General features: G+C 35.9%; 1 protein-coding gene across 3 annotated transcripts in view; it reads right to left on the minus strand.

Moving 5' to 3' along the window:
- Positions 1-1,211: 1,211 nt before the first annotated feature.
- rundc3b (RUN domain containing 3B) overlaps positions 1,212-14,024 on the minus strand; it is a 38,658-nt gene continuing 25,845 nt past the window's right edge. For 2 of the 3 annotated variants that reach the window (XM_008112487.3, XM_003222092.4), the window contains exons 9-11: positions 8,234-8,380; positions 4,707-4,828; positions 1,212-3,352 (exon numbers count right to left, since the gene is read on the minus strand). In XM_008112487.3, the coding sequence (XP_008110694.1) occupies positions 3,207-3,352; positions 4,707-4,828; positions 8,234-8,380 (415 nt within the window). In that variant the 3' untranslated portion in view covers positions 1,212-3,206. The remainder of the gene's footprint in view (positions 3,353-4,706; positions 4,829-8,233; positions 8,381-14,024) is intronic. The other variant, XM_008112488.3, reaches the window with a different exon arrangement.

Genomic DNA, 14,024 nt, shown 5'->3' on the forward strand with positions numbered 1-14,024 from the left:
AGATTTCTGAAGGAGGGAAAAAACCAATAAAGCTTTTTGATACTTCAAAGATTAACCAATTCAGTTAACATGAATTCACATGGACTAATGGCTATATCAGATGCAGACATGTTACCCTGAAAATGTGGATAATATCTCAAATATGTAATGAAATAGGCTATCATAATGGTATAATAAATTACTCTTTTAGGGTGCAACAGGAAGCTCCATGGCTTTCACATATTAGACCAGTAGCAGGGCATCAGTTAATTCATGAGATTGTGGTTTTTTTCATTACTTTAATAGCAACTCTTTAATTCCACTGTGTAGCTACATCATAGCCAGCAGAACTATAGAATGTGAACATATTGGTCATTTCTTCCTTTTGCTTTGCAGTTTAGCTAAGAAGTAGTAACTTTACTCACAAATTTTTTTCTTCAGAAAAGTGAAGAAAATGGATGGATAACTCTTAATTCAAGTATACCTGTTATCTAAGTTATCTTTCCATGGAATGTTATTTACCTTTCTCTACTTTTTAGTAGTTCAGGGATGGGCGATGGCCTTCTAGACCTCCAATTGTAACTTTAAACAGCCCTAGCCAACATACCTTTAGTGTAAGACTGGGGAAATTACTACCCAGCATCTGGAGAGCTACATGTTTAACATCTCAAGCTGGGTCACTTTGTTCCAGTTGAGGATGCAGACAGTGTACATTATGCAAGTTCATCCCTTGTTTTCTTCTCTTTTTCTTCCACCATTGATTCTCCCATTGTTGAAGCTTAGACTAGGAATAGGCAATTTGTTGGTCTCCAAATGCTGTTGAACTGGAACTTCCAGCACCTCTCAGCATCAGTCATGCTGGTTGGGACTAATGAATGGGTGTTGCAGTTCACAGATTATTATACTTGGCATTTCAGGTCAAAGGCAAATCTACAGCACTGTACCTTCCTGCACTTGGATGAAAATACAACATTTACCCCAACTTTAGGAAGACTAATAATAAAGTGAAGGAAAATAACCTTTTAAAAGAGCAAATGATATTGAAAATTGAGTGATCACTGGTGTGAAACTATGCCACAATTCTGTTAGATGTCTAATGGTAAGATCTATATTTTAAATCTGCATAATTCTGTAGTTCCTTAAAGAGTGAGATGCAATATCTTAGGTGCTTGTTTTTTTTTTAATAAACAGGCAATGTATTTGTCATCAGTAAAAAGTACAACTACAGTAGCAATAGTACAAAAATTTAATGCACATGCAGTATTTGATGTAACAGGGCAATAAGTATTCACAATTTGCTTTCTTCTGAATTCTCAAAGTTTAGCAAAGTTTGAAAATCAAGATAGCAATTACCTTTTCATGCACAAATATCAAATCACCTGGTTTCACATACTCACACACATACAGTCACATTCTAGACTTTACAAATGTTCCCCAAAAGACTTTCATTATAGCTTTGCCAACCCAACAATAACAGGTACAACAAAGTAATCCTCTTAGCCCAAGAAAGTTTTCACATACAGCCTGCTAATGTTACTGTACATACTTCTGGAAGCTTACCTGCATAGATTAGTTTTGTTTCTCGTGCTTTTGAATGGTAATTTAAAAGAGATAACATGCATGTTTCAAGTAGCCAGTGTATACATTCTGGCAGAGCAAGAGTGCTGCTTTGTTTCAAAATTTAACACAGCACATATATAACATAGTAAATTTCTTGTATCTTACTCATCCCAATCAAATTTTATAGCAGGTTTACAAGAAACCACCTCTGCGTGAAAAAAAATGTTATGTCTTCAAATCTTTCATCTCAAATTTAGCTGTATTTTTAAAGATTCCCACATGTTCTTACATACTAGTAAACAAAGTGTAAAACTTCTTTGGCACAGTAAAGTATTTCCTTCAAAGCCACCAGTTTCAGAGGCCCTATGTGTATCAATGCTTCTACACAAAATGTCTGGTGATTACTGCAGATAATTCTCAGTAATGCTAGGAGCTAGCAGTTTCACTGTAGAGAGGGCTGCACTTCAAAAATTAAGCTGCAAAACTTGAAACAAATTATGCATTGTTCGCATGTTGTACAATAAAATAAAGCTTACTGTAGTTGGACAAGTTACACCTGTTTGTTTTTAACTACAAAGTGAGCAGAAAGAAGTCTGAAGCATTAACAAAAACCTTTACATAAAAATCCATTGTGACATTTTCTGTTTGGCAATATGTGTCTTCCTCGGTAAACCCTTCCAGCCTCTAACTTAAGATTTACTTTGAGGTCAGCAATTTAGAAGGCATCTCTGAATTTTCCTTTTAATGCTGCAGATGAGTTCACTATAGCCCTCTGCAGGAATAAACTAGGAGCAGGAATATTGGTAGGTAATTCCCCACTCTGAATGCAACTTACACAGCCAGCAGCTTCCCAGACCCAACAAACTGAGCTTGCGATTTGTATAAGACTCCATAACTGCATTCGGTTGAACACACTGACAGAGCTACTATGATATGGAACCTGGCCCTATTAATAACTGTAATATAATTTCAAAGTACTATACATAGCTTCACATTGAAGTCTTAGAAGCTGTTATATGCACAATGAGCTTTGAAGGCTGGTATTACATGTGCACTGATACCTCTGCCACCAGTATGCCCCTTTATGTGAACAAAAAAAATGCTTATGGAGGGCTTACATCAAGGTGCTAAATATGAGTATGATGCTGATGACAATAATGTATAGACTCAACCAAAATTAAAACAGCTGTACAGTATGATGAGAAAATCTATGTAGAACTAATGGTTGCCATTGTTCTAGTTTAATTTTTAAATTCATCGTAATAGCACACAATATTTTTTGCTTTTCCAGTAAATTCAAACGCATCAATTTTCAAGTTATCACTGGCATACCTAAAAGTATGGTAAAGTCCTTTGGATATCAATAAGAATATAAGTCAGTCTTGCAGAAAAGACAAATTCCAGGACTTAAAATAATTCTGTCCACCCTTAGGGGATTCTTAACCTTAATTGTACAATACATTCAGCAGGAGACTAGATATTATTAAGCAGTCAACAAATGCATACCTAGGAATGCTCCTTTCCAAGACAGCTGCCAAAAAGAAAACCAAAAAAAGAAACAGGTAGCATTTTAGTTAAAGCTGAGTTGACTTCCTATGAGCCTTGACAGTTGACAAATCTAGGCATGCCAATGGCAAACACAAATGGCCTTCTTTGCATAGATCTGCTCAAGAAGGAGTTAATCCAGGACTTGTCATCTCTGTCGTAGGGCTTGCAAGATATTCACTTGATTTCAAACTTGTTAGAGATTTGTAGCTTGCTACTGAAGTCAGAGATCCACAGAGACCAAGTAATGAAGGAGTGTCTTCTTTTCCTATTAAAAAATATATATTAAATGATAGCTGTGTCAAGTAATGGGGCATTAATCAAGCATCACCTATAAACCCCACAAATGAGCCACTCATATCTCAAACCAATGTAATAGATGCTGAAAATATGCATGTGAAAATGTAGCTGCTTGCTGTCGCCACCCTTTTCATGCCTACGTCAGAGGCAGGGTCACAGCAGGGCCCTACCTCTGATCTCACTGTAGGAAACATACCACTTGAAGAAAGCTGTAGATGCCAGAAACAGGGAGAAAAAATGAGAAAAGATGGTAAAGATGCTAGTACAGTAAAGTTTCCTCAGAAATGTGTGGATGGAGAAAGACCCAGCATAAGGATTTCCTTCTCACTGCCTCAGAAAAAAAATGGCTGGAAGGTGTAGGGCAATTCAGATTTATGTACAGGTTATCTAATAATTACTATTTGAATTAAAATTGGTAGCAAGTGGAAGATAACATGATGGTACTGTAATTCCTTGGATAAGGAGTTTTGAAATGATATGGCTGACAGTAATTACACATTGATTAAATATAAACTAGTTCAAGCCTTTGGTGGAAAACAACCAGGTGTTGTAGCCTAAATTTCAGAGGAGGAAACTGGCAAAACCACCTTTGAGTATCCATTGTGTAAGAAAATCCCATTAAATTCATGGGATTGCCATAAGTCCACAAACAAAAAAACACATACGAGTAATGCAGCTTCCCTGCATTTTGGTATATAAACCATTAAATGGGAGTGGTTTTATTTTCCTGTCAAAACCACAACTGGCATGCCAATTCAACAGATTTGTTCATGAAACCTCTACACATTGCTTTGAACTTTTACATTATTGCCCCGATAGATATGGATACCAGAGAGCCACAGGGCCAACACCACACATTTCCAAGTAGCTTACCTGCAGGAAGCTCTACTATACAAATGGTCCCAACAGTGTGGTGGTTCCACTTCATGAATGTTACTAAATAAGGCAATATATGGGGACAGCCTTAGTATTTAGGAAGATTGTAGGAAAACTGGCCATCTTAGGAAAGCTTTTGAAAACCAGAATGTGAATTTATTTGTAAGGTAGGATTAAGCCTCATGATGGCAGTAATGCCAAAGGCAGATCAGAAAGTCATCCTCCCCAAGTTCAGACCTGAAAATAATGGAGAGTAGGCAGACTGCAATGCATAAAACACTGACTTATAAATCTACATCTATAATATTTGATGATACTGATGTATCAAGAGTTATAATGACATATCTTAAGTTTGAAGCAGCATAATTGCACAGTCTTATGTATATCCAAAAATGGGTGATTATGACATTTTCAATATCAATTAATTTTTAAGCTGGAAACCTTACCGTCACTAAGTGAATTTAGTCCACTCTGCTTTACGTCTTCATCTTGTGAGTGGCTTGGATCCAGAGATGTTTGAGATAGGCTAACATCAGCTGAGAGCTGGTCCAGGCTGTGAAAGCTTTTTCTGCAAATTCAAGGACAGCCAATTTCATTAATTATCTTCCAAGTATTCAAATGATGCAAGTTATCATTATAATAGTTGCTATTTGTCTTATTTTCTAGAGCAATTTCTCAAAAATGGGCTACACCATAAATATAAAAGTGGAAATAGATGGGTAAATCTAGACTTAATCAAACGTTTTCCAGGATGTGGTTTTTGTATACAAAGGTTTTTCTTTAAATAAAATTGCAGAAAGGAACAATAGATGTGAATTTACAAATTATGTTATTCAAAACAAGATACGTTTGAGAAATGTCATAATGAAGACTCAGTGATACAAATCCAGAGAGAGTGTTACGTGCTTACACATCACGTATATTAAAGTTTTAAGATTTGCTTTTCTTCACATGTGGCTGACAACCAAGAACCCACTTCTGAGGTTTCATACTATTTGATGTTCAGTTGGTAGCAGAGAAAGGGCCTTTTCAGTGGCAGCTTCATTTCTGATGTCTTCTTGGTGTTTGGTGTAATATTGGTTTTTAAATGCTTTTAAACTTTCTGCTCTGTTCAATTCTGGTTTGCGTATTGGATTAATGCTTCTTTGATAGAAATTCAGTAAGGTTTGAATAGCTAACCTAATAGTTTAGACCTCATTCCTAATATTTATTGCAAACTGTCCTAAAAGTTTGTATCTCACCATGCTAATTATATCCAATAGCCAACTCTTAATGAGAGTATATCACTTATGAGAATTTCTGGAGTTTTTTCAAATTTATACTTGAATCTTGTTCCCTGCAGAACTATGAAGTTTGCAATGTTACTGAGGTTATATATACAAAACTAAACAAAAACTAATATATTTTTGAATTATTCAAGAATGTCTGCTAACCTACCCAGGGTTTTGAAAAGTATGTGATTCTATAGGTGTGCACAAGAGACATACATAAGAATTTACCATTAAATAATATGTTTAAAATGTATTTGCTGGAAAATATATTTGCAGACTTCCTAGCTATCTCCTAGAAGCAAAGTCTAAAGGTCTCCAAGAACAGATGGAATTATTGCTTTCACTACTTCTGAAGTTATTTCATAAGGTTTACAGTAACAACAGTCAGTGCTTTAAGACATCTTCCCAACTATTATGTATATCAGAGCAATACAAAAATAGTGTTTTTTAAAAGTAAGTCCCTCTCCCCAAAACTCCCAATTCAACAGAATTGTATTATTCATAGAAATAGCTAAATAAATAGGATTAAATAATCAACCAAATGAAGCTATTTGCATTCCAAATCATTCATAATTTCACAGTTTATGAGAGGCAAGTGTATAAAAATTATAAGCTTTTCATATGCACAGTGCATCCTATTAAATTGTTTATAATTGATCCATCTCCCGGTATATCAGTCTTTTAACATCCCCAACATTCAGTACTATAATCCTCAACTCACTTCATTCTCACGGATGCACTAATAGTCTTTCTCAATCTTGACAAGTAGGCTGTTGTTATTCATACAGCTATGCCAGTGCAGACTTCTGGAATAACTCCTCCCTCCCTTCTTGATTAATCCTTGCTTGCCTATCAAACCATTTGTCTTCTGTTTGCCATATCCCTTTCCACAAGAACTGTCCTTCATGGTCTCTTTGGCAGGAAAAGCCCAGAGTCATCTCATAACATGCTGCAGCAAAGTATTCCATGTTATAAACCATGCCATTTTTGATCATAAGGCAATTAATATCAAATTAAGCAAAGGTACACTACAAGTACTTCATGGCAATATTGGCTCTACATATTAGATTGTCCGCACAACTATAAACCAAACTATGTCCACATAAGAATGAGACTATTAACTTAAGTGTAACTTCCAAACATACATTACCAAGAGAAAAAAGAAAAGAAAAAAGACATTTTGAATAAAAGAGTAACTGGGAGAAAGAATATCTGAAAATCTACCAGGAAACTATGATGGTGAAAGAATATCAGTATATAATTCTTCAGGAAATGACTGTTTTATGACTATTGGTGTTAGTATTAAAATTGGATTTTGCAAAGCATAAAAAGAAGCACTAAAGAGAGAGTGCACACGCATACCAGTCATCATCTGGCAAAGCATAAGTGGTAGTCAGTACTGGTTGGAACGGCAGCTTTTGGATAAGCAAGTCTGTTTCTCCCCAAACAACTCATACAGAGTGACTTTCTCATTAGATCAAAAAAGGACAGGTATTTGTCTAAATCATGAAGAGCCTTACTTGTCCTTAGGAATTACAGATCAAACATCCCGAAAAATTCACAGTAAAAACCTCACACAAAATGCAGATAGATATATGCATTTACAATTCAGAATCCATGCTGTTTCCTGTGAAAATGTACATTCACTGAAGTGACAAATGCATTTTAATGCAGAGGTAAGTTACTGTATTACTGAACTATTACAAGTATGTATTTTCATTGAGAGCTGAAGATTTCTGTATATTAAAGCCTTCCATTCTGAAGTTCTAAATTACTGCTCAGATTTATTTAACTGTCGATATATACTAGGGGTTTATATGTAAAATATTTTTCAGCAGTATCTCACAAATAGGAAAAATATAGGCAGCTCCTCTCTAAAACTAAAAATAACACACACTTTATCTGGTGTAAATTAAATAAAGACCATAAATAGTCATAGTGTAACTATTGCACAGGAGCTCATGCACTTGTGCCTTGTAAGGGGTTTCTCGTCTTCTCTACATTTCTTCAGCAATATAGGACCTGACTTTTTCCAGTATTCATTAAAATATATTGGTATCAGTCAGACATCCAGCCAAGCCATTGGGGGCAGGGGGTGGCAGGTCAAGTGTAGGTGAAATAAGGAAATAAGATATCCCACAGCCGAAGTCCCAAACTATGCTTCACTGTATCCTATAGAAACCGCAAATATATATTCAAACCACCATGTATTAACTGGACTTTGTGACAAATGCTGTAAGAACCTGGGCTTTGTGGCGACTGCCTGTGTATTGTGTGCTATAAAATTTACACTACCACTATGCAAAAAATATTTTTATTACTTTCCTGGGTATCTAATTTTTATTTTGTTTTACCTTCCCATGTTTTTAATATAACCTGAGTTTAATAACTCAAGTACTGACAAGTAACATAAATAATACAAATCTATCTTGTAGGGTTATTTTAAGATGTACTAAAATAAATGAAAAGATTATGCACCTATAGAATTTGTAAACACTTTGTACACATGAGTTGTGTATGTGTTTAAGACAAATGCTAGTAAATATTAAATACAAGTACTGTACTTCTATATTGCTTTAGTATTTACTCATCTACAGGTTTTCCCCCAAGCCCTTAACACACAATATTCCATATGACAAGATGCAGGGGGGAAAGTGAGATTTCTGGGATCTTAGGAGCACTGCATAAATATTTCAACTTACTCATCCCATTGCTTATTTTGTTTTCGATAAAGTAGCGTATCCAAGGCAACAGCATTAACATCCAGAACTCCTGGGGAAGGCCACTGATTGGTGAGATGGGTAGTTAATTCTTGTCTTGATCTTAAATCATTATTCTTTAGCACAGTTCTGTGAACACACAGTGAATTTTATGCCGTTAGAAGTAATATCTTCTAGCACAGGAAGAAAATAGGCTTGTACTTGGAAGATTCACCCGCAGTCATGCTGTTCTTCACTTTCACCCAGGAGAGACTTCATAGAATTCTATTACTACTACTACTACTACTACTTATTATTATTATTATTATTATTATTATTATTATTATTTTAAAAATCCTAAAACCCACTTGGAACTACACTATGGAGTACTTTAACTGATAAAATGATCTTGTTCAGCAAATGTAAATCATGTAGAACAAAAAGCAAAGAATTAAATATTACTTCTAAAATGGCTAATGTCATGTTTGAATCTCAGTTACCTAGTACTATACATTCTCAGCTAATATTTCACACCTCCATAAACCTGGAGGATTATTTTTGTTTCACAAAGCAGAAAATCAAGGTCCTAAGTTTTTCAATAATTCCGCTTTTCTATATTGGCAAGTCTAGAGGAGAGAACAAAACAAAGCCCCAGTTCTTCAGATTTTTTTAGCCATAAAAGATCTCAGTAAACGCACATGACTCATAGAACAGCTGTCAATAGCTGCACTGTAACTGAAGTATGGTTTATTTTTATTTCATCCAGGTAAACACAGAGCAAGGACATGACTTAAAATGCTGCTTTCTATCAATTATTTTGTGTAGCAAAGTTTATCGTCATAAGGAAGCTTTCCATGCTCTTATTCATGGCAAAGCTGACACTCCCAGTGCTTTTCTTCAACAACAGCTTAAGTTACAGTATTTTACTTTCTTCCAAACAAGTCAATTATATTGCACTGTATAATTTTACTTCCACAAACTGGAAATAAAATAAATGGGTTTTCTCTGAATATCTATATAAAGTGTCCAAAAAAGCAAGAAAGAAAAAGTGAATGGGAGGAGAGGGGGGCTTTACTATTGGAAATTCAGTCAGAAGAAGAATAGTAGAGGTAATCATTATTTAAAGTTCAAAACCATGAATGCTTCACACAACAGATAAAGAATTCCATATACAAAAAGATTAGTAGTGTTTACAACTTAGCGAGACAACCATACAGCTTAATTACTTACCAGTACTATGAATTCTCCTATTGGGAAATCTCCTTCACATATCCCCTCTCTATGGAATGAGTTGTCAGCACCACTTGATGACTCAAATCTGTTGAAATTTCAAATGTCATGGATGTGAGCCCATGCAACAATGCATGTGGTGTGTTATCTGCCCTCTAACTACATGTTAGTATAGTAGAAGAACTCCCAACAGCAAACAAACAAAAATAGCAGCAAGGAGATCTAAGAATAATCGTGGATTTATGGAGGAGATAACAATAGTAGAATTCTAGTTACTGACACGCAATCTTGTTTTCTGCTGCTCATAGCACTTTCCATAATATTCACTACAGAACTTGCTCAACCCAGTTAGGCATATATGTAAAATATAAACCCGTGAGGTCATGCTATATCATGATAATCTTTCAAAGCCACAATTCACAAAGACCAGTTCAATTTTCTTTTTTCATTTATGTTATGTGTTCTAGATTAATTCAGTACAGAGCACCACTCTACAAACTCATTTTACGAGCTTAGTTTTGAAAGTAGTTGCAAATTGTATGCATTTTATTAGAAAAGAAACTCACATTTTTAGGGTTTTCACAATAGGATATGCAAAACAGCATGCAAAGGGATCTTGTAGTACAGGTTCTAAGGTGCTACAATATTGCTTAGCATACTGATATTCCAGAGTAATATGGCTATGTCTTTAAGCAATATAACTGAAATCACCAATGTCACCTGTTTAGCAATTAAGGCTGCATAACATTTCTATGATTGCTATAGACCAGCGGTTCTCAAAGTGTGCTCTGTGGAGCCCTTAGGGCTCTGTGTAGCAAATTGAGAGGCCCTGCACTTCCCTCTTCCTCCCCCACTCCCTTCCTTCAAGCGTGCGCGGCGGCAGCTTCTCCCTCCTTCTTCCTGGCTGAGTAGCTGCAAGGGAAAGGAATGCAGCGGTGGCTGCCTGCCCACAGAGAAAACAGGTGCAGAGGGGGCCCTAACGGCCCAACTGGGGGAAGGGGAGGGGAAGGTGGAGGAGAAAGGGCAGGTGTATGGAGGAGAGCTCTGGCTGGTGGGCAAGCTGCTGAGGAGAGGCTCCAGAGTCCCTTACTAAAGGTGTATGGGCTACCTGCTTGCAGAGAGAGAGAGAGGCAGTTGGCACCTCTCTGTGGAGCGTGGTCAGCCACCACTGCATTCCTTTCTTTCACAGCTATCCAGCCAGGGGTGCACCCTTGTTTCCCCTCTCTTAAACAGGCAACAGCTGTGCCAACATAGCTTACGCACTTCATCTTTCTGCTTTGCCCATTCATTCTTTCGGCTGGCATGATTTTTTGCTAGGCCTCTCCCCTTTAAACAGGTTTGTTCACACACATGCTCGCTCTCTGCAGGTACTGCCTGTTTAAAGAGGGTAGGGGAAGGGATAGCGAGGCAGGCAGGCAGCCCACACGCCCTCAGAGCCGCAGCAGTGGAATAACATGGTGACTGTGGAGCTTCTCAACCTCTCAGCCTCTGCATCCACTATCTCTGCCACAAATCCTGAGCTTAGTCCCCTCCCCAATCTGCAGTTGTGACAAAAGGTGGTGCCCAGCACACTCCTGAAGCATTAGAAGGAGGAAACTGCAGAGCTGCATTCCACAAAAAGATAAACCAGCCTGTTTCGCAAGCATTGTAAATGCTGATAATCAGTAAATATTGGGTTTTTATACTTTTCTAATATACATATATACCTGGGGTCGCGTTAAAAAAAAAACATGGGTGAAAAGAACTATTGTTTCTTTTATTGATATGCAACATAAATAATATATAACTTTTCTTAATTATAATATATAAACATTGGTTAATATATATAAACTATATATAATATATAGTTTAATATATAAATATTTCTTGGTGTTCAAGAAACCTTTGCTTCAAAAAGGGCTCCGTGACTGAAAAAGTTTGAGAACCCCTGCTACTTACTACCTAGAGATCAATAGTATAAACTCAACAAGACTAATTATTTTAAAAAATATTTTGCCAACACAACCAAGTCCTTTCTGCAACTTCCAAATCCTCCACCTCCATTTTAATAATTTCCACAATAAATTAATCCACATATAAATTAATAATACTGAACTACTCCAAAAACAATTCCAAAATAGGTCTTGAGGCTTTAAAAAAATTGTCTTCATCCAAAGGCCAAATTGAAACCACAGTTAAGCATATGAATAAGAATACAAAAACACATAAAGCCCTCAAAGACCACTCACCCACTCCTCTTGCAATCCTAGATGCTAATGATCAAAGATATATAGTATATATTTTATTTCAAAATACTAAGAAAAGAAATAAGAGCTGAACTAATTCAAATGTCATGGCATTTTATGGCAAGCTGCAGATATCCAAATTAGGGACACGAAACAAAGGAAATGAGAAGAGACATTTACAATAAATCATTGGATTTTAAAAATGCTACAGTTTAGATGTATATAGATAAGAGATCCCATGTATTATGAATTATGTTTCACATTTCAATCATCATTCAGTTTCAAATGGAACAGCAGATGTATTTTTCTCATCTCTGACAGCACAGGAAACCACTGCTAAAGATCTATTTCAATTACATACTGTTTTATTATTTCAGTGAAGATTTCAGGCCCTATATATACATTAGCAGTTACTAAGCCACTGTTGACAACCATATTTCAATAGTTTAAGTTTCCAAACTACAGGTTATTTATTTAAGGAAAATGAGAAGTACTGAAATACTTATCAGGGTATTAGCTAATTAGCCTTTTTCTTCTATAATAAAAAATTTATTTTACAGAATGTGAAAAAATATCTGTCCATTAATGCTACATATTAGTTTCTAACACAGAGATCAACTTGCAAAATGCAAATTGTGTTACATGGAATTATTTAACTACTCTTAGTTTAAGTAAACTAATCTGTATTGTTTCTACTTCCTTTTTAAAAACACAGTAACTTCTGCCCCATATATTTATACTCTGGCCTCCTTTTACAAAGAAAATACTTAATGCAAATACATCAGCATGCTCTTTGGAAGAGCGGTGAGTACAGTTAATAAGATGATTCATGTTAGGTTAACTATGAGTCAGTGTAATCTAAGTAATGAAGTATTAAAACGGTACCAAAAAAGAGAAAGTCTCTTAAAATACAGGAACACGGGGAGTTGTCAATCATCTGAGATTTGAAATGAGAAGGAGACAATTCTGTTGCGCTTATATTACCTGTGAAAATCTCTAGTGATGCAGAAACCAATAAACTCGTGAAACCATCTTATATAAGAGCAATTCCCTCTTCCTCTTAACCCCCCCCCCCCCCCCAATATAAAGTATAACTCCTAAAAACATGCTCAAGAGTGTTACTGGAAAAATCTTAAAACAGGCTTTTGACAGCAAAGGGGGTTGGCAGGGGGGAGAATAAAAGGCTGAAAACTTCCACTTCAACCACAAGCATTACAAGTAAGCCAATATTTTAATTATTTTACTCAACCCAATTTGAAATCAATTTATGAGATTGCTTGTAGTATGGCAAGCAATATGAAAATTTGAGATCAAGAAATCCACCCAGGCCTTTTATGTTTTGCTGAATATTTTAAAAATCCTCCAGGCATTGTGTCTAGTCAAGAATCACTGCAATACCTACTACCGCTTATTCTCCTGAATAACTTGACCATAGATTTAGTTGCCTCTGTGATTACATTTTATTTTAAGTGAAAATATCTGCTTCCTTACATCCACTGCTAAGCACACAGCATTTGAACATATGAACAAAAATTATTCTTGAAGTAATGTATTTCATTTAGATGAAAAACTACAGGAAAACAGGTATCAGCTAAAACTATGTAGTCTCCACACAATCAATTATCATGATGTTAAAAAGCTACACAATCTAAACATATTTCTCAGCACAAAACTTGTGGTACCTTAAACACTCACACATTTATTGCGGTGTAACCCCAATTGCTATAGGGAGCCAATTAGCCAATGTTTTTGTGAACTGTATCATACATAAGGTATAGTCTACTTCATCAGTAATTTTATGAACTTTAACAAATTTGAGAGTAAATCATGACAATCAGCATGGTGTAGTGGTTTGAGCTCAAATCCCTATTTGACATCGAAACTCACTGGGCAGTCCTGGACAAATCACATGCTTTAAGCCTCAGGGGAAGACAAAAGCAACCCCACACTGAACAAATTTTGCTAAGATAAGGTTTTCAGTAAACCAGTAATGACTTGAAAAGAATAACAATATTTCTGAGCTAACTCTGTAAAGAAGAAGATGGTTCCTGCCTCAATTTCATGTATAGAAGCCTAAAAAACTGGCATTAATTCTTACTTCAGCATGACTGATGGGGCAGTGTCTATGTCTTCACAATTCCAGAGGAGAGAAGTATAGGTGAAAAGTCAACGGGCAAGCTGTATGGTGGCACACTCATTCCTATGCACTGTTAGCTTGTTCCTTGTTACCCTGACATCATACCTCATATGACCTACTATCCACTGCTCAGTCTTTCTGTTGATATCAATAAGGTGATCAAATCAATCACAGCTTAGAATTCACAATATACAATTTTATT

The sequence above is a fragment of the Anolis carolinensis genome, chromosome 6 (genome assembly GCF_035594765.1).
Source record: "Anolis carolinensis isolate JA03-04 chromosome 6, rAnoCar3.1.pri, whole genome shotgun sequence".
Classification (NCBI taxonomy): Eukaryota; Metazoa; Chordata; class Lepidosauria; order Squamata; family Dactyloidae; genus Anolis; species Anolis carolinensis.